This window comes from Plodia interpunctella, chromosome 3 (assembly GCF_027563975.2).
Source record: "Plodia interpunctella isolate USDA-ARS_2022_Savannah chromosome 3, ilPloInte3.2, whole genome shotgun sequence".
NCBI lineage: Eukaryota > Metazoa > Arthropoda > Insecta > Lepidoptera > Pyralidae > Plodia > Plodia interpunctella.
This window is the reverse complement of record NC_071296.1, coordinates 2513622-2535602: the sequence shown is the minus strand read 5'-3', so window position 1 is coordinate 2535602 and position 21981 is coordinate 2513622. Positions and strand designations below refer to the sequence as shown.

General features: G+C 34.0%; 2 protein-coding genes across 4 annotated transcripts in view; both read left to right on the top strand.

The window, feature by feature from the left end:
• The window catches only part of LOC128683687 (uncharacterized protein), a 138064-nt gene that overhangs the window by 8394 nt on the left and 107689 nt on the right, over window positions 1–21981 (top strand). The gene's annotated exons all lie outside the window — the stretch shown is intronic.
• LOC128683685 (digestive cysteine proteinase 1-like) lies at window positions 9254–17604 on the top strand. Of its 3 annotated transcripts, none has more exons than XM_053769574.1 (14): window positions 9254–9363; window positions 9730–9814; window positions 10532–10631; window positions 11329–11461; window positions 12255–12387; window positions 12728–12837; window positions 13521–13629; window positions 13903–13983; window positions 14112–14323; window positions 14886–15021; window positions 15629–15743; window positions 16280–16366; window positions 16583–16680; window positions 17273–17604. In XM_053769574.1, the coding sequence occupies exons 1-14, from the start codon at window positions 9312–9314 to the stop codon at window positions 17499–17501; spliced, it is 1680 nt and encodes a 559-aa protein (XP_053625549.1). In that variant the 5' UTR covers window positions 9254–9311; the 3' UTR covers window positions 17502–17604. The 3 variants fall into 3 exon arrangements, with proteins under 3 accessions (XP_053625549.1, XP_053625548.1, XP_053625551.1); XM_053769573.1 differs by having other exon boundaries at window positions 15626–15743; XM_053769576.2 differs by lacking the exon at window positions 9254–9363 and adding an exon at window positions 9399–9529 and having other exon boundaries at window positions 15626–15743.

Here is a 21981-nt window from a genome sequence, read left to right as displayed (position 1 = left end):
TCATGCGATGTGTGGAATCAAATAGAGGAAATGTTTTAATAACAGTCACATTACAAATTCAACATTCTCCTTGAAATTATTACTATTATTTTTTTAATACAAATAGTTAAAATGTATTGCTTCTTATTAAACCATGTAAACATAATCTCTCCCAAGATTAACTGTGCATTGGAAAATGCCATCTTAGGTTCAAGTCAGCTCATCAGTTTTTAGAAATGTTCCAAAAGAAACTCACTTATTATTTTCCAAGCTGTGTCTCTATTATACGAGTATCACAACATTGCACTGTTTTATAATAAGAAAAAATTTAAAAAGCAAACATTGGACTCTGACGTTGGACTAACGCATAAGAAACAGGGAAGACCCTAAGACATTGTATGCTAGTATAAATTAAACCAATTTGCTCTAGAGTAAACCAGATATAACCATATCTTAACCAGATGCATCCAGTATTTACTAGTTTAAACTCGTGTAAACAGCTGCACAGCGTGTAACGAAGTTCCACAGACTTGTTAGGTACGTTCGATAGACACGATGCGGAATGCTATTTATGGTTTGTTTAGATCACTCTCTTCTCTCGATCTTATCTGCGAATTTGAGTTTTTAAGGGTCTAAATTTAATTAATCAGCATTTTTTATATAATAAATCTTTCTACTACTATATTATCAATCGCTGTTGGCTGGTTATTTCTTCGCACAGACCATTAGCCTTGTTAGCCAACGCCAGAAAGCAACCAGCGTTTTTGGCACGATGCCCCACGGGAGTTATTAAGATTATTTCTTCTTCATTCTACCCTTCTCCTACTTTATAGGGGATCTCCTCTTACATTTATTTATTTACATTTAAATTTATTAGTTCTTATTATTTTGGTATTTTATTTATTACAAAATGCAGTAAATAATATATCAACCTTTTGTTGAAATTCGAAATACGGTGTTGTCAGCCTAAAAAAATACTTATTTCGACATGGTTAAACAGGACACGTTTTGCAATCTCCCGAGTTGGCTCTTCCCGAGCTCCGTACGCCATATAAAAAGTTTTCTAATCTCTTTACATTTTACGTGTAATGCGACTTGTAGAATTGCTACCTTGATTTTATTTCACTGCCTCTGTGGCGTGTGTGGGCCAAGACTTTACACGGCCCAGTTTAGTTCTGCCCGCGATAGTGTTGGGAGCCGGGGCTCCACACTATCGCGGGCAGAACTTTGCAAGATTCGGTATACATTGGTAATTTTTTATTGCGGTAAATAAGAGCACTGTAAAAACTACGCACTGAACGTATCATCTGGCATCGTGCAACGTGGCATCTGTATATATATATATATATATATATATATATATCCAATAAACAGATCCATCTCTACGATCTACCACATTCCGTCCGAAGGAAGTATTAATGACGTACTTTAAAACATAGCGGATCTCTAAAACCCTGTACCCATCAGCGTGTAAGTGTCATCCTGAATGTTTACGATAAAAGCGTAGAGGAATAAAATATTTTACGCTACGCATTACTTTCAGCGCGTGCATTAATACCTATTACAAAAAGGAAACAAGGACTTGTTTTAACGGAATATTAGTAAATTGTGTATTAATAATTTGATCTAATGATCACTGCCTTCACCACATGATGGATCCTGGATATAGCCCTAGATATATTACACGAGATGAAATTAATGCGTTACGATAAATAAACAGATTTAACTTAATTTTATGTTATTTTTATTTGCGAATCAAACAGTTAAAATAATAAAATTTAATTTGAATATTACAAAAACCAATCAAGTTTCCACTGATTGCTGTTACAAATTTATAGAACAGACTCGGAAATACATTCCTTTAAATACCTATTAGTTATTGATACAAAAACAATACAAAAATTTAAACTGTTCCATCAGACCCGCGAAAGAAAAACGAAAAAAGAAACGAGGTATTCTATTATACATTAATCGTCAGTTATGCACATATGTCTTACTACTTAGTATGGCAGAATGCATACTTTCGGACCCCATACATTGTGCTCGACACTCTCTTGACTAGTGGGCGAAGTGCGGGTTTGCATTTCACTTCTCACCATCGTATCGATTCAAAGTGAGACGCAGCGAACCAATCACATTGCGCCAGCGCCATTGTGATGCAAGGGCAACCACACTGCCATTCGAAGTGAGACGCAGCGAACCAATCACATTGCGCCATTGTGACGCAAGGACAACCACACTGCCATGTGTGAAATGGAAACCCGCACTAACCCTTCTGTATTTATAAACTAATTTCTTTCGTCCTCTCCCAAATTGTCCGTACATTTACGAAAAGTAAAGAAAGATTACAATTTAATCATGTGTTGGTTTAGGCATTCATAGATCAGAAACACCTAGAAGGATACAATTATATTCAAGGATATACAAAAGCGATTTATTTATATATTTTAACAAATTTACATCACTAATATTATAGATAATCATGTCGTATCCCTTACCAGGTAGACAGAGACCGGACTGGAATCGAAATATGTACAGTCGACAGCACATCGAGTTACCAAATTCATTGCAAATTCGTCGCTATTTCCGACGGATAGATTCATGCAGTGTACTTAACGTGCGGTCTACACTGCATATGCTAGCTGGACTATTGTTTTTATATCAGGCAAAGTTTTTAAGGATAAATCTCTGAGGGATTCCGGAAAAAATCGTCATTATATTCCTTACTATTTCCCATCATATTGGGTCAACCATTATGTATTTCATTTTACCATGTCCTGTTATATTCGCGTTTACTTCTAATATGTTCACTTTCTTCTAACTCTTTCTTGGTCTCCTTCTTCCTCTGTAAACATTAAGTATCCATCATGGTCAACGTTTGAAAAAATATAAGAGTTTTAAAATAAAATATATATACGAAACATTGTTTCACACTCTATATACTCATCCAATCTTCTTGAAAATTTGCATACATGTATTTTGAAGTACGGAGAAGAAACATAATTACCTTTCATCCCGGGAAATTCACGCAGGCGAAGCCGCGGGCAAAAGCTAGTTAATAAATAATAATAATAAATAAACATATTAATTGGACTAATCACAACGATTGAGCTAGCCCCAAAGTGAGTTCGAAACTCGTGTTATGGGATGCTAACTCAACGATACTATATTTTATAACTAATACATATATAAATAAACATCCAAAACCCGGGCCAATCAGAAAAAGATCATTTTGCATCATGACCCGACCGGGGATTGAACACGGGACCTCGGTTCAGAGGCAAGCACTTTAGCACTGCGCTACTCAGGTGGTCGTAGTTGTACTATAATAATCGTAATTGGTGTACAAATAGTGGACCTGTCCATCATATGACCAAATAAGATTTTAGGAGGAACATTGGCTACTTATGTGACTTTTAATATAAAGGTATTTTCAGTTCAGTTACATCGACACATCGATGTCGATCTATTCTGTTATAATTCTATGTGAGCCATGTTTAAACATGTGATTTCATTAAAGCATTCATGAATGATCGCTCAGTAATGGATGGCTGAGACAATATTAATATCAGAATGGGTAATTTGGTCGTTAGAGCAAATTTATGTGGAGGCTTCGGTGTAAACACACTTATGGCCAGTTTATACGTTTATTTATATAAGCTGCTGATGAGTGTCATGTGGTCCCGCCCTAGAATACGACCGTTCCATACTCTCAGGTGGATTACGTTAATGGCAACTAAGACACACAAAGTCTTGGCAGTTGAAAAGCAACAATAACATTCTCAAAGTGGGTTGGCATCGGACAGGCAGACGGTTGTAAAAGCATAGCCGATTCTTCAAGATTTAATGGTTGATTTGACACAAACCCTGAGCTTCAGGGCATCACAGCTCCGAATGTAATACACGAAGACAAGTGGCACGTGGTTCCGCCACACCTAGCGACAAAGACAGAGGACCCTGAAAAAGAACCATTTAACGTTAACTTTGACGCGCCATGTACGACATTTTAACGAATTAGTTAAAGTCAACCTCAAAGTTGACTGGTGCAACCCACCCTAAATAACATACGCAACACAGATTACATCTCATAATCGTTTCAAAACTAAACGCAGGCGTACCAAAACCTAAATTACATTAGCGAGTTGACTCCGGCATTACAGAGTTTAATGCGTTTAATATCAGATTTGAGATGAAACACGCCGCGATCACTCGAGATAAACTTAAAAGGCCATTAGGCCACAACTGTTCAGGAGGTCAGGGTTGAACCCTCAACTTATTTAATAATTCTATACTTGTATGGATAATACCATATTTTATTACTAGCTGTTACCCACTGCTTCGTCCGTGGTAATTAGAATTTATTTAAAGTTCATTGCACAACTTAAAAAGTTGACAACTTAAATAGACACACTTAAATATCTGAACTTTATGCCATAAAGTATTCTCTGCCAGTCAAACTTTAAGACCAGTCATTGAAAGGCACATCATAGTACAAGAAATACACATCTATTACTGCGTTTTGGCGTAAAATAATGGCAAACAAACAAATATTTTCATATATGGATTTGAATAAGAACATTGTATGTTTAGGTAATATGACAAATATGTACAGTCAACAGCACAACAAGTTACCCTGTATGAACCTCTATGGCGGGGTAACAGTGGCGAGTTTGCAAATAATTTGGATATTATAGATTTATGTGCTGTCGATTGTACGCGCACGTACAGTTCTTTATGTTTTTCCGCACGTATAGAGACGCACGAGTGCGTTATAATTTTCGTGACGTGACGAAGAGAAGGTAGGTAACTAAATAAAATGATACGTTGTTATGTTTGCGTCTAATATAAAGTGAAAAAATATAGCACAACACGAAACCCGCATCAAAATCCGATGCGTAGTTTGAAAGATCTAAGTTTAAAAAGAAACAGCGTGAAGCGAGTTTGTATTAAACTGTGCAAAAACAGCTCCAATTTTGTATGCTAGTACAGTCGGGGGCAGAGACACCTGATCGTATTTTTATTTGCCAAATGTATGCATGCATTATACACATTCTTAATTAGAATAAGTTGGTTCTAAAACTTGGTCACCATTTACAGGCAGTCAAATTCCAATTCAAAATTATTTATCCGAATTTAGCATGATATGCATCACTTATTGACGTCAAAAAATTACTTAAACTAAGTCTACTGCCGACTTCCAATGTCGCAGGTGAAGAAGAAGCGGCGCAACAAACTTCACCGCGGCCTTTTCTTCAAGGACGTCAATTAACAAATGTAGGTCTTATACATACATATATGAAGTGCATACAGTTCCTTATATGAAGATATAATAAGATTACTTAGCTGGTGAGTTTGTTATATCTACCTATCATATAGTTAGTCAGGTTGGCTTCAGACTGACAGAAACCTCTACAGACCGGTTTCTAATGAAAGAAAAACATATTTTGTTTATAAACAACAGACAGAAACAAAACATACCGGAGGAAACATATCAGTAATGGAATGTTTAGTGTTTGTTCAATGAAATTGGCTGGAGATATCAGTAAATAAACCAATCTTCGCATGCATCAAACGATCATACGGCTCAATTGGGTATGATTTTGACTTTTCAATACTCATACCTTTGAAGTACTGCAGTAATTACCTTTTAGAAATAATCAGAATTTATTTTGATTATTTTTTGGGATTGCGATAAAGCATTAACTGACATTATATACTAGCGGCCCGTCCCGGCTTCGCACTCGTCAAAACATAAATTATACACCTAAACCTTCGTCAGGAATCACACTATCTATTGGTGAAAACCGCATGAAAATCCATGCATCAGTTTTTAAGTTTATCGCGAACAGACAGACAGACGCGGCAGTGGACGGGGCGACAGTTGTTTTATAACATGTAAGGATAATACTCTCGATTTACTTCGGGTAAGACTATAATAAAAAATATCCTATGTTACTCCTGAAGGTCCACTCGTTTCTGAGTTTATTCAACACGAACAAAAAGAAATAAAATTATCTTATAATACGGATAGTGTGATAGATTAGTAGATTATTAGTATGGATATGGATTTTCACCACTTTCAGTCAACTGCTGTTTGTACGCGATCTTTCTTTGTCCCGGACATTTCTTTCCAACTTATTGTTATTTTAATTATATTGTCCATTCGATGTCCACTCAAACTAAAACAAAAACACCAATCACTAATTCAAGAAACATTACTTAATCAAATCAAGATTAGTAATTCAGAAATGCATTTACCATGTTACACCACCGTCGCGTCATTTTAAAAAAGAAATTTACTTAAAATGAACTATGATATGATATGATATGATAAATGACTATGTAACGTTAACACACATTGACATAAATCCTTAGAACATTACACTCCTTTCACTGACTATTGTGTAAGAATATTCTTACTAAATAAAAGGCGAAAACCACAAGATAATCATGGCAATTTCCATGTTATTATCCAAATAGGCAAGTCATTATTTTCTCGTGCAATTATGGAAATATGTCACTTGGAGCAGGCGCAGAGCTCAAAAACTTGGAGAAGCGCCAAGTAAGTGATCACACAAAGACTTTTCAGGTCTTATCGTGACAGCTCAATCGTTATAAAAAATGTTGTTTTATATTAACTTAGTAAAAACTGATGTTTTTTTTTTAAAATTTTCTTGTTTTATTATATCACGCATTAGGGTCTGTACCTATCTTAGAAGCTTTTGTTTGACTTGCTACTCGTATGTATGAAGTGGGTTTTTTTTTAATTGTCATTATTTATGGATTTTTTTGGCTGTATGGGCTCCATATGGATAAACGAAACCAAAAAAATAATATTTATGGATTTGAAGGAAATTATTTTGTTGTTCGATAGTGTTGTGTTTACAAATGATATTTTAATTTATACACTGTCTTAGATTAATTTTGTTTAATCCAGACAAAACCACTATGTTTATTCGGGTGGAATTTTGCAAGTCAATTTTGATGCAACTGATAGAGATAAAATGTTGTATACACGTTTAGCTTGAATTTCAATGCGTTATTATGATATATGTACTGATGGTGCACCCAGGTTTGGCTCCGACGAGAGAACTCCTCAGCGGATTACAGCACAGACGTATTATTGTCACGTGTTGAATTGAAAAATTATATTGTTATATAAAACTTATGTATACAGATCTTTTTCTTAAGGGTAATAAAGATATCTTTAATTAAAATTTTCTATATTATATAATGTTCGTTCGTAATTCTTTATTTTAAACATTGTGACAACCCTAATACGTAAGATACGCCAATATTGATGTTTTTCATTTGCGAAAAGTGTAACTTCGTTTCGTTCTACGCATAATGTCATTTAAAGTTCATTTTGTTCTATGACTATTTTCAGCTAAACATATTTATTTTTGTATTAACATTATTTCATGCAAAAATAAATATGTTTACTCTTTCTTTGTTTACACTTTTTTATTGCATTCTGCGTTAAGACGCAGTAAGTTCTTAACCTACAAATGTTATGTAAATATGTAATTCAAATATTATTCATCATGCAAATATTATATTATTCATCATGCAAATATTATATTATTCATCATGCAAATATTATATTATTCTTTTCGCAAAAACAATTGAACAGTGCATTATTCAAGGTGAGTATCCTTATCATCACCATAACTGCAACATTATAACAGATCGATCAAAATTGCAACTCCACGTATGACACGTGAAGTTGCAATTGTCATGTTAGCGGATATTTTACAGACCAGCAATAAATTTTATAGACCACTTGAAAGCATCTGACTCAGCTTAACGACTACACTTCGGGTTTAGTAAAGGTTACAATATGGTTTAACGCGCTCTTAAAGATAACCTCAAGACGGAACAATTTGAATAGAACTTAAAACCATCGCAAGCATTTTGCTTTCATAAATGAACATCGCGATTATAAAAAGCCAATAGTTCTAAGTATATAGCCGTTTATAACGTACACTACTTGGCAGTTATAAATCATAAGCAAGGAGACTATTTAAAAGTTGCTGATAGGGGGCAACAGTATTCCCAAAGAGAGTTGTCGTCGGGTAGATGGTAAGTCGTAAAATCACGCGACGCGACCTTTTTAAGCGTATCTGTGCGCGTCACAGAAAATTATTTAGCCCTGAGCATGCCAACAGAGAGTGAGCCATTTATAACCAGAAATAGAGTAATTATATACAGCTTACAAAAAGTTGAAAAGCGGCTGGGCTTCGACGCTCAACGGTTGAGGAATAAAACGGGAATACGCTCAGAAGAGAGAGAGAGAGAAAGATATATCCTAACCTTGCATAGATACGAGTATAGTTGCTGAAATCCGCAAAAGTAAAAAAAAAATGTGACAAACGACAACAAAGTTTTTGATCGTGTGTGAGAATATTTTTATTAATTTTTTTATCCAACTGCAAAGATAGGGTAGTGTTTTAAGTGTTGTGTGTGTTTTGTAACATTGAATGGAGAGTTTGAAAAGTAACATCACTATTTTATGTTCAAGAAAATCTTCAACTTCATCTTCAGTTGTAGTGCAGAATGTTTGAAATTACTACGATTACGACACAAGTAATTTCATTTTGTTGTTTCCATCATAACATTGTAAATATTGTCCTTCGTAGAAACGAATCGAGTTATACGTACGGTAATCCTCGGTAGGATTACCAGACATCCTTCCATTAATAAGGGCTATCGAAAAGTTATAGCGTCAACGTGCTTTTCAATATGACTTGGAAGAGGTCAAATTAAAACACGAGGGCGATTTTATGGCGGCTATTTATAGTTCACCAGGAAGTCGCGACGTACATTTTTATATTAAGACAATAACAAGTAACAAGATTTATTGAGAGTTTTATATGTATATAGGTTATGATATATGATTCAAAAATTAAATTTACTCGACAACAAATCCTTTTTTACGTCAATTTTTGGTAATTTCTCACAAAGCTACAATCTGACATTTCGGAACGACCACTGCTGAGATGAAATGCGGAGAGAAACATCATTGAATCACTTAAACTGTATTAATACTCATCATGCCAGAAGGCCCTAATATTTCTTTTAGGCCAGACGAAACAAAATAGCCAGACTTTTGTTTCCTATTGGATTTAATGGTTTTATTTTTGCATTAAACAAGCTGGTAAGTACTTCATTAAGTTCCATGAACAATAGCTGTTAGTTTTAATTAGAGATATAAAATAATGACGTGCTGATTACATACGAACGCAATCTAATGCGATAGGGAAATATAAATTTAAATATATATAACTGTAAAATTAAATAAAAATACATATTCTGCCTAAAATTTTTACAATATGAAGTGCTTTCGTGAAATATTTTATGTTTTAAGTGCATTAACCATTGCTAGTAAGTTGTGCATTTACATGAAAAAGATTAACTAACTAGTTCGTCAATAAAAAAAATCTTGTTCATATTTTTTATACCTGTTTATAGAGAATTTGAAGCGGTGGTGGTTATGGCGCCCGCCTGGAACTGAAAGATCCCAGGTTCAAATCCTACTGGTGCCACATGAGTTTGTATACCAATAGACTTGTGTATAGTAATTTTCATCGACGACCACTGGCTTCCGGTGAAGAGTAAAAGTCATGTCAGATGCTTTTAGGCGACTTCAATAAAGTCTTACAACAGAGATAGCAAGTAACACACTCGAAAAGTGAGATACCACTTTCACCTTAAACATCTACCTTATTGTGTGATTATATTTTCATCCAGGTGGACTGTCATGGAGCAGGACGTATTCTTTGCGAGCTGTGCTAAACATACCGTCAGCTGAAATACAAGAACCCTATCAAATATGGTAAGAAATTGGGGATTGGACCATGGGACCATGTTAATTAACTGCAGAGAAAGAGAGAATCATTTTAATTATTTATTATAGTTATAGGTACATTTAATGGACAAAATATGTACCTACAAAGTAAACACGCTATGGTTGGACTTCACGAGCATTACCTAAAAGTTAGTTTTTCGAATTGTGGTTGAAGGTAACCTGTTTTATATTACAATAGCTTATGCCCGGAAAATCCTTCCCCGTACTTCAGACTACATGTGTGCAATTTTAAGAAGATTGGTTGATAAACTTACATTCGCATTTATAATATTAGAAGACAAGGCGGCTTAAAACGTTCAAAATAATCGCTACACCTTTATATTTGTGATTACTACAGAGTATAAGAGCATTATGCAGATTATAAATCAAAAAATATCAAACATTTGTACAGGACTACTAATGACCTGGGACTATGTTCAAACTGAGTTGACGTTGACGACTTTGAAGTGAGCTTTATACTATGTCTATCCCTATCTTTTCATTTAATTTTTGTAGTACATAAATATGTATAGTTTAATATGATTATGTGTAATAAACCTTTTTGTCATTGGCTTTTAAATCAACATTGTTAATCTGTTTTTGGCTGTCACAGGACAGGCTTGCAGCCTAGTGGAGCCAACTGGTAAATTATTTTTGTATACGTGCAAGTTTATGAATAAATTATTCATTCATTCATTAATTCAGGACTGACGGAGACACTGGTATCTCTAGAATAGACTTCTACGATGGCCTGGACAAATTGTACAAGTTGAGAACATCAGCAGATTCGTTTCTATATTATAAGGTAAGTATACATAAATTATACACAAGTTTCCCATCTCATCCCCCATACACACATCGTCTATTGACACATTGTACTTTATTAGTGGCTTAAGGTATCAGTTAAGTATATACGATATCAATACCAAAACTCGACCAATATAGTCAATAAATACGGCATAAGTTTTTGTTAAATATAAGTAGGTATACAAAATTGTCTTAGTCTGGTATTAGTAGTAATTCGGGTTCGTCTAAAATATAACCAATGTTTTCGGTTTGTACAAAGTCCATTGGTCTGATACTAGGCATTAAAAAAATCTTTGAAAAAGTAAAGTAAGTCATTTAAAAAAACAAAAGAGCGCCAATTACACGTTGTTTGTTTAAAGTTACTATCATGGAGGGTTTTACATTAAGTATATTATTTTTCCGTTAATTATATGTACAACCAGTATTAAATAGTAAGTACAAAATTACATTTACTTATGTATGTAGTGCAAAATGTTTGAGTACTTATCTACAACAAAAATAGTAATATTATTTTATTTAATACACGTTATTTTATAAACGTTCTGGAATCACTCTATCGATTAAAAACCCATCATCAATAACCGTTACGTAATTTTAAAGATCTGTATACAGAAGACAGCGGGTAGGGACTTTGTTTTATACTAATTTAATGATATTGTTTAGCAAAAGATTACAATTATACTAACCTTTACCAGATACACCCTGAAAGCTTCGAAAGCGGACACAGTTGCGATGTGTGTGATGTGTATAACTCATCCGATTACAATATCAAAATGTTTGCAAAAAGACATTATTTACCTGGACCTGAAGATGAATTCAAATTAAAAGGTATTTTTACATATAAGTACTTCGCATGTTTGGATAGGTACTTTAAAAAACTAAAACATATTTGGTTACCTGTCTTTTCTTCGATAACACTCGAAAAGTCTTAAGTAGGTAAGTATTTTGGTAATTTATAATTTCCACAATACAAATATGATTTAGATTTTTAAAGAGTTTCAATAAGAAATTATGTAAATACTTATAGCTTAACAAATCCTACTAACATTATATGTATAGTATGTTTCTTTTTTCACGAAAAATATATGAAATTTGGTACACGGGTAGAATATAACCTGGAATAACACATAGGAAACTTTTTATCCCGTAATTCCCACAGGGCACAAGGCGCAGCAGGTGTTATATAAAGCATTCAAATATGTTCATAATAAATATTATTACAGAATTTTCATCAAAACTTTTCAACTGTGGCCATTATAACAGGTGGTGGTTATATTCTACTCATGTACCAAATTTCATATATTTTTCGTAATCCAATAGATTCGAAAATAAAGTGCACCCTTAGTTGAGGGCAGATTACGACAAACTTACTATTACAGGTGGGTCAGGTTTAACTGTCCTTGATTGTACTTTTAATATTATTAAAATGTTGAGTGCGTTTGACCTCAATCTAGATTGATGAGTCTACGGTATTACAGGCAAGCTCAAAAAATGCTAGCGCACGCCTTGAAGATCCCGAAATTCTACTTTTTTTTTATTTAAACAATTTGTAACTTTTTATAAGTCTACACTAAGTCATTTAAAGAAAGACAAAAAAATGTTTTCATTCCTGCATTTACAGGTAGATACCCCATTGGTAATGTTGTAACAGAAAAATGGGGGTACGAAGTAGGTCACAGCTCGGAAGGGCTTGACTTAAAGTATACTTATACTGTGTGGGTGAAGTCTGAAAGTACAGGAAGCATACCAATTAAGTAAGATTAAGTTATCACATCATTTATTCAAAAACAAAGTATTATAAAGTCCTTAAATTACAGTTACAATTAATACGCACTTAACCCCTTAACTAGCTAAGTAACTTAGTCCAGGCATAGCAAATAAGCAGTGCATTTTTGTTTTTTAAATCTATGAAAATTTATAACACATTTTTTTAAATACATAGTTGATTAGATACTTTTTTATGCATAGATGATTTTAGCCTCCTGCACGCAAACGTTACACAATTTTATATAATTTTCAGCATTCTGTGTCTATTTATTCGTATATTTCCATAGTTAAGTAATGTATGTACCTACTAATCGACATTGTTTACAGATACGAACATCGAATGAAGGTAGACGGGACGGAAATGTTTTATTTCTATCACGATTACTTGTATTTTAATACTTCGAAACCCAATCCTGAAATATTTGAGATTCCCAGTTGTAAGTATTGAAACTTCATTACTAAGGTACACTTGCATATCCGATCGGGTTACAGGAACAAATTTATCTGTTCCGATGTGAGCGTCGCTACTATTGAACAAAATTACTTTTCTAATTGACTTTTTAAAGTCAATTAGAAGAAAAGTAATTTTCTAAAAAGTAGTTAAGAGACTTCCAATAAAGGTGTAATATTAATATGAATAATCTGTTCTTTTTAAGTGCGTTTTAAACGTTATATAGTATTTAAATTAATTCTCAAGTAAGTGGCTATGTGTCTTCATGAGAATAAAGTTCTTCAAACCTAATATTGGATCTGCAGATTGATAACCCATCCAATCGTGCATGCGTCACACCAATTAACATTGACAAATCTATTCTTATGTTTTATACCCTACACGAACAATGCAAGCAGATCTAAGACAAAATATAGATTTGAATAATCGCGCAATGAACGCGTCTTCGTCACCCGCATTAGCTACCATAACAGTTGATTGATTTGTTTTGCCGTATTACTACTAACTGCTCTAGTAATCATTGATGATTGTAAATCGATGCTGTATTTTTTTTTTCATTAAAATGTAGTTTCACAGTTCTTGGTGGTTTTAAATGAAGTTTTATTTTCGATTGATCGATCAATTTATTTTGTTACAGTGGTTGTCTGTAGATATTTAACATATTTTCAGCTTTGGACTGCAAGATTGGCTCGGCTCAGCTGCACGAACCACTTGATCCTGTAATGGAGTACGTTAATCCGGCGTTAGAAGACAAAAGGATTAACAGAGCGTTTGACAGGTAAATATAAATAAAGGTCTTCTTAGAGTTTTTGAAAGTAATAAAAGTTCACTAGAATTCCCATAATTAGAAATAAAAATATATTGTTAATTGCACACCTAATACTATATTTATAATTAAGGGCTCTTAAAGAAAAGAGCGAAAAGATTTCTTCAAAAAACACATGTATCTTTGTTTATATGTTCAATTTATATTTAAATAGCGTTTAGATATAGACTGTATTAATTACTTATTAAGATTTTGTTAATACAAGAATAAAGGTTCTCTTTTCAGTTTTATAGTGGAACACGACAAAAATTATAAAGACGATAAAGAATACCGAGAGAGACAGAACTTTTTCAAAAATAATTTGAGGTAAGCTATCCAAATTACTTCATTTTACCGACTAGAAAGATAGAAACAAAATTCTTTATTCAATAAAACAACAATATTTCAAGAGACATATTTTTCAATGTTTAAATGAAAAAATATATTTGTTTCAGATTGATCAATTCAGTAAATCGTCAACATAAGTCGTATTCGTTGGCTTTAAATCAATTTGCTGATTTGAGTGATACAGAACTGTCAATATTAAATGCGCTCCATGTCCATCCCACTAATATTAGCGAATATATTTATCATGACGACGACACTATTGGTGATGATATAAATAGTTTTGACTGGAGAGTGTATAATGCAATCAGCCCTATTAAAGGTAATTGATTCGAATATTGTATTTGTAATCTAGCGCAAAATTTGAATAGATCCATTGGAATATATTTTATTCTAGTGTTACAAAATGTATCTTGATGACACAAAATGTGTCTGTCATATTTTTTCATTCCACAACATTATCAGAACTGTTATAGAATTATCTTTCCAAAAACCCTATTTCTTTTTTATCCAGCTCCCTCTCAACTGGAACGTTTTCTTGGTTTCTTCCACCGCCATTGAGCGTCTGAACCCAGAGTCCGCTATGCCAGTTATTAAAACATTTTATTACAACACTAGATGTTGCCAGGCGCTTCGCTCCCGTGGGAATTTTGAGATGAAATATAGCCTAAAACAATCTTGGATAATGTACCTTTCTAATGGTGAACGAACTTGTGAATACGGTTCGGTAGTTTCAGAGATTACCTGCCTCAAACATACAAACTCACAAACGGCTACCTCTTTATAATAATAGTATAGATTTAACGTTTTCTTAGATCATTGACATAGAATCATCAAACACTTCTTTATACTAATATGTTTCTACTAAACAATTTACTTTCTAGATCAAACAGTTCTATGTGGCTCCTGCTACGCGTTCACATCGGCTGCAGCGATCGAGTCCACAAGATTCATATACACTGGATGCCAGGGAGTGCTAGAGGAAATCAGCGAGCAAGCGATCATTGATTGCTCTTGGAGGTGTGGTTATCACTTCAGATACATATACCTACTACCTACTATTATATACCTACTAGCATCGCTTTAGAAGGGCTTCGCTCCCGTGGAAAATTCGGGATAAAAGGCACCCTTTGTGTTATTACAGGTTATATTCTACCCTTGTACCAAATTTCGTAACAATCCATCCTGTAGATTTTGCGTGAAAGAGTAACAAACAAACAAACAAACAAACAAACAAACAAACAAACAAACAAACAAACAAACAAACAAACAAACAAACAAACAAACAAACAAACAAACAAACAAACAAACAAACAAACAAACAAACAAACAAACAAACAAACAAACAAACAAACAAACAAACAAACAAACAAACAAACAAACAAACAAACAAACATACATACATAAACACATCCTCACAAACTTTCGCATTAATAATATTAGTAAGATATCACAGCTTAGTACGAACAGACAAAGATCAAACAAAGGTGATTAACAAACACTGCCGTAAGATATGATGATACATCATCGCATAAAATGGATCTTGTTTATTTTGTGTTTTAATGAAAAGTACTTACAATTTGTTCTGTTTTAACTGTACTTGAAAGATTTGTTTTCATTTCAGAAGTGCGGGAAAGAAAGTTAACTTCGGATGTGATAGCGGAAACTTATATTACACATTGACTTACATCAAAAACTTCGGCGTCCCTACTAAAGACTCTTATGGGCCATATTTAGCTATGGTAAGTATTTTTCTTTCTTTTCATGTGTGTCAATTGCTGAAATTTCAAATGTCAGATTTCATTGTACTCGCCTAAATAAATAAATAAGGACAAATCACACATATTGAGCTAGCCCCAAAGTAAGTTCGAGACTTGTGTTATGGGACTTGTGTTCGAGACTTGTGTTGTGTTTTCGCCTAAAGGCATATGACATGACTTTTACGACTAAGTACATATGCAAATAAACGCATACTTACACACTAGTGAACTTAAACTGTCAACCAGTGTCCAGGTATTTTAACGATGTTTTCCTTCGCCGAAAACAGTCTACTTATGAAAAGTACTATACCTAAATGAGACATATTGGTATAGAAACTCCCATGGCACGAGTAGGATTCGAACCTGGGACCTTTAGATCATAGGATCACAAGTCTTAAACACTCGACTACCGCTTCATGCTAAGTTTTATGATTGTTTACTTCAATGTTTTCTTTGATTATAAATGATTTTAATATCAATTTAAATGTACGTATATATGTATTTGTGTCTATTTTTAGGAAGGTATATGCAATATCAAGAACGCGGAAAAAATAAGAAAAATTAGCAACTTTGTGAAAATACCTAAAGATAAAACAAAAATACAGGTGAAGAATTTTTTTAAATTATATTACTAACAATATAATTATTCTATATACAGGGAATTTACTATTGGTTAACTAGTAGAAAACAGCTTTTCAGACTTTAAATCCTTAAACTTGTTTTAGTAATAATGTTAAATAAATTAATTAAAAAAATTAAAAATATTTGAAATATTTTTTCCTTCACTTAGTTCAGTTTTTATAGCTGACTTTTATTTTTAGAATGCCCTGAGAAAAAACGGTCCACTCGCCATAGCCCTGAACGGGAATCCGAAAACTTTCATATTTTATTCTAAGGGCATATATGATAATGAAAAATGGTGAGTACCTTAAATTTTTTGTATGTTTTCTATATTCTTTTTGCTAGCGCCCTTGCCCACTTTACTCAGGTCCATAATAATTTATACACGTACCGAAATATACTACGCGTTTTTTAAAACCCTCATTAAAATTAATGGAGTAGTTTAAAGGACAGATATTGGAAGCGATTTTGATTTATGCTATGTAATGATTAAACACAGCGCCCTTTTAAATAGTTTGTTTATAAGAATCTAATACAAGGTAACAAGTATGAATCATATTTACTTAATGAATACATAGTACAAAAGTTTATGAGAATAGTTTTATTCAAGTTATTTTAAGTGCGCAAACTTGCAAACTTTACCGAATGAATTTACATGTGATGCAGCACAATGTATGGATAATAACAATGTATATTAAAATAACGTACACTTTCATCATACTTATACTTAGGGTGAGTTGCACCAGTCAACTTTGACGTTGACTTTAACCTGCGCGCCGCTGACGTTTAGATAAACGTCACGTTTTTCTGCGCAGGTTAATGTTAGCGTCAAAGTTGCCTGGTGCAACCCACTCTTAGTAATAAATAATTATTTTACTTTACTTTTGTAGTGCTAACCAGAATACAGATCTATCCCACGGCGTGACTCTTATAGGCTTTGGGGAAGAATCTGGCGAAGAATACTGGATTTTGAAGAACTCCTACGGCACCAAATGGGGGGAGAACGGATTCATGAGAATAGCCACAAAATCAAACATCTGTGGTGTTATGAATACAGCTTACGGGGTGCAGTTCAAAAGGAAAAATAAAATCAAAAAATGTTTCAAGAAAAACAACTAATAAAAATGTGTTTTTCAACAGAGTTTTCAATAGAGTTAATATATCAAAAATAAATTATCTCCATATAAAGTTACCATTCCATGGTATCATTTATTTATTTTCATTGCACATACGTTTGATTTAATTCCATTAATGACGACACAGAGATCACATGCTAACCTGAGCTGACTGAGCTGAGCGGACTCATGTGTAAAATTCATACATATCTTTCAGAACCCGGCTGTTAGAACTATCGAAATAATATTCGCGTGGACTATCGATCAGCAACACTGATTTGTGCGTAAAATCGAACAATAATACCATAGTCACAGACTAACACACAGTGGTGAACCACTGGACAAGTTACATACACGCATTGTGCTAAATAATAAAAAGAAAATACATTTTCACCCCACACAAATTTGCGTTCACACAGAAACAGCGCTCTTTAATAAATATATAAGGACAAATCACACAGATTGAGCTAGCCCCAAAGTAAGTTCGAGACTTGTGTTATGGAATTCTAACTCAACGATACTATATTTTATAACAAGTACATATATAGATAAACATCCAAGACCCGGGTCAATCAGAAAAAGATCATTTTCCATCATGACCCGACTGGGGATCGAACCTCTCGGTTCAGTGGCAAGAACTTTACCAATGCGCCACCGAGGTCGTCAACTTTCGTCGTCGTCTTTGAACTACAAAACTATCACTTGTTAATATTTTTCTTTTTGTTTGCTGCTTTAAAACTCCAATACTTTTTCTGTGTTGATTTTCTTACCAAAATAATGTAGTATTGTGACAATCGTGAATTAAATAAGTTTACAACTAACCGCACTGAGTTACTCCGCTTCGACTTCTATGGCTTCAATATCAGCGAATTTTAAAATAATTTACTTATTTTGTACCTCCCAATGTATATTCTATAAGGACTTATTGCCAATTGTATTATCAACTCGCTTTATCTCTCCAAAACTAAAGTATGCTAGACATAAAAAATATGGACACAAAAATTTTAAAATTTAACTCTGGAGTTAATAAATAAAAAAATAACAACGCAGCTTATCTTCTGTACCCCTCGATGATTAGCAAGGAAGCCATAAAAACAGAGCAACGTACAGAGGTTAATGGAAGATCCTGTGGTTGTTTTTACACTTCACGCGTTGTTAACTGCGACATGCTAGGTCGTATGTCAGGGAAATTCTAATAGGTATTTGTATCGTGGAGATTGGCAAATATTGTCCGTTGCATATAATAAATAAATAATAAAATATATTAGGACAAATCACACAGATTGAGCTAGCCCCAAAGTAAGTTCGAGACTTGTGTTATGGGATACTAACTCAACGATACTATATTTTATAACATATACATATATATATAAACATCCAAGACCCGAATCAATCAGAAAAAGATCATTTTCCATCCTGAACCGGCCGGGGATCGAACCCGGGACTTCTCGGTTCAGAGGCAAGCACTTTACCACTGCGCCACCGAGGTCGTCAAATAATTCTATCGGATTAGAATCCAGTCGCCCGTAACCAATCTCTTTAAAATAATATTTTAACTAGCGGCCCGTCCCGGCTTCGCTCGCTTAAACCATAATAAATACACCTATTACCTAAACCTTCCTCAGCAATCACGCTATCTATTGGAGAACCGTACAGAAAATCTACAGAAAATAGTTTTTGTGTTTATCACGTTCATACAAATAGACGCGATAGAGAGACTAATTCTCAGCAATCACGCTATCTATTGGAAAACCGTACAGAAAATCTACAGAAAATAGTTTTTGTGTTTATCACGTTCATACAAATAGACGCGATAGAGAGACTAATTTTATCATCAGAATGTTATTGCTAACATTAATGTCAGATTTTATTCAAGTCGCCTAAAGGGATCTGACACGACTTTTACGACTACTTGCCTCCATTTAGTGGCAGGTAGTCGCATACACACTAGGAAACTAAACTGTCAACCAGTGTGCAGGTTTCCTCACGATGTTTTCCTTCACCGGAAGCAAGTGGTGGTCTACGAAAACTACTATACAACTCATACTAGTATATAACACGAGTAGGATACGAGCCTGAGACCTTTCGATCTTAACCATTACACCACCACCGCTTCAAACTTCAAACTTCTTTTGTGGATTTCGATCTTAACCATTACACCACCACCGCTTCAAACTTCAAACTTCTTTTGTGGATATACAGTCACACAGACAATACTAATTCCCCTGTGATAATTAGTCAGTCAGGCTTATCTGACCCCGACTGTACTTATTATTAAGTGGTCTGTATTTTAATAACTGGTAAACCTAATTTCATAAATTTACTAGTCGGCATCAATAACCACATGTATTATGGTGATTAAAGAACTATCTATACACGTAAGATATCTATCTATACACGTGTTATTTAAAAAAACCTTAAAAATTCCTAGTTCGTCCGGCCTGTCTGTCAGGCATAAGACCAAAGTTTTGAAGTGATCATAAAAAACGAAATATCTTTCTCAATAAAAAAATAACGTTTGACCTAAATTATTAACTGCAAATATGCGGCCTATTTATTATACGACGTATTAAAAGTGTCTTAAGTGTCTTAATACAAAATAACTTAAGCACACCCAGGCACTTGCCTCAGTCATAACTACGTTTATTGAGCTGTAAACCGGTTCATACTGGTTCATTTACATGTTTCGCGGTAACGGGAAAATATAATAAAAAAAAAACTTTCAGAAATGCTGCGGCACAATGACATATTATGTTTGGACCTTAATGATAACGTCCGCCTTGCTCTTTTTAATAGTAAAATTAGAAGGCTTCCCTCGAAGTGTAGGTAGAGGATGTTATCAATGTATAAATTATTATTTTGTCCGTAACCGCGTATTTATCGATAGTGTTATTGCTAATACTGATGTCCGTTTTATTTAAGTCGCCTAAAGACATGTGAAATGATTTTTTCTACTACCGCCATCGAGTACTTAGTGATTGACGCATATTAGTGAACTTAATGGTCTACCAATGAACTTACCATAATGTTTTCCTACCCCGGAAGAAAGTGGAGGTCTACGAGAACTACTATAAAAATATTGAGTTATATGTATAACTGAACTGACAGACATCCGAATACAAAATTAGTAAAATCTAGTAAACATGGTTGAGATGGTAATTGGTTAATTTAAACTTTGCGTGAGATCGGACGAGTAACTCACATTCACTTATCATCTTCTTCTCGGTCACAAGAAGTCCACTACTGGACGTACGCCTCTTTCATCAGCACTGAAAACAAAAAAAAAATATTAATACAGTTCTAATCACAGCTAAGATCAAAATGATAACTTTTTTCTGAAATACGAGTAGCACAGCCAACATTTTTTTATGGTTCAAAACAAAAAGTGTCAACAATATTTTTGTTTCAAAGCATTAAAAAATGAAATTCAAACGATAAAAATTGTTCCCACCAGTTCGAATTCCGTAAATCTGTGCCGATAGCCCGCCCTCCGTACGTCACAGACTAAAAATATTTCCACCGGATGCCGAGCAAAATGGCGCATCTAAAAAAAATGGCGTCTAAAAAGCAGTTGGAACAAAAACGCCATGGCACACGTATCGTGCGACCATCAGACACCTAAAACGATAAAACATTTTTTTGTAATGCAGATGTGTCGTTAAGCGCGACATATGAAACCAACAATCGTTTTCAGGGTTCCGTGTGGAATGTATAGAAACCGAAGCCTCGAAATTTTGGTCAAAATTTTTCGATTTAGAAAATAATACCAAGAGTTTTGCATTGAAACAGATCTCCTTCTTTGTCTCAGAAAGTATGTAAATCTTCATCAATCTTAATATGATTTTATGAATTTAGCATTTATTTATTTACAAATTCATATACACAAAAAATAACACAAGATATTATCCATATTATCTTGTATCCATATTAATTTGTACATTGGTGCGGCTTATTTTAATGAGGCCAATAAAACCTGTGCTTACTGGAGATAATTTCAATGGCTAGCTATGGCTAGTAGCGTTTAACTAAGTATCAGAAGGTCCACTGTATCACCGAGGTTATGAGCAAGGGTACAAGAGGTAGTGAAATGACAATCCCATGAAATCTTTGTTTCTTTACATTAAAATAATTTTATGATCCCAAGGTAAATTTCAAAATCACAGTTTAAAAACAAAACATGTTTTAGAAACCCATAATATGTGCGAGGCAGGTTCGCACTTGACCATACTTTTTATTCTTTTGTTTGCGCGGGAGAAATATTTTCTAGTCGTAATGGCGGATGCTCGCGAAATGCGACACGAGTGTAAATGTGATTTTGTCTATGTTTGACTGTTGGCGTGTGTTCGGGACAACAGGAAATCTTACGACCTCGAAGAAAATAGGGTTGTTATGAGTTGTGCGTGGAAACAGCTGCGTCCTATTTTGTATGTACCCTATTCCCAATTAGAAAGACATTTTGTATTGAACACTTTGTTTTTTTAATT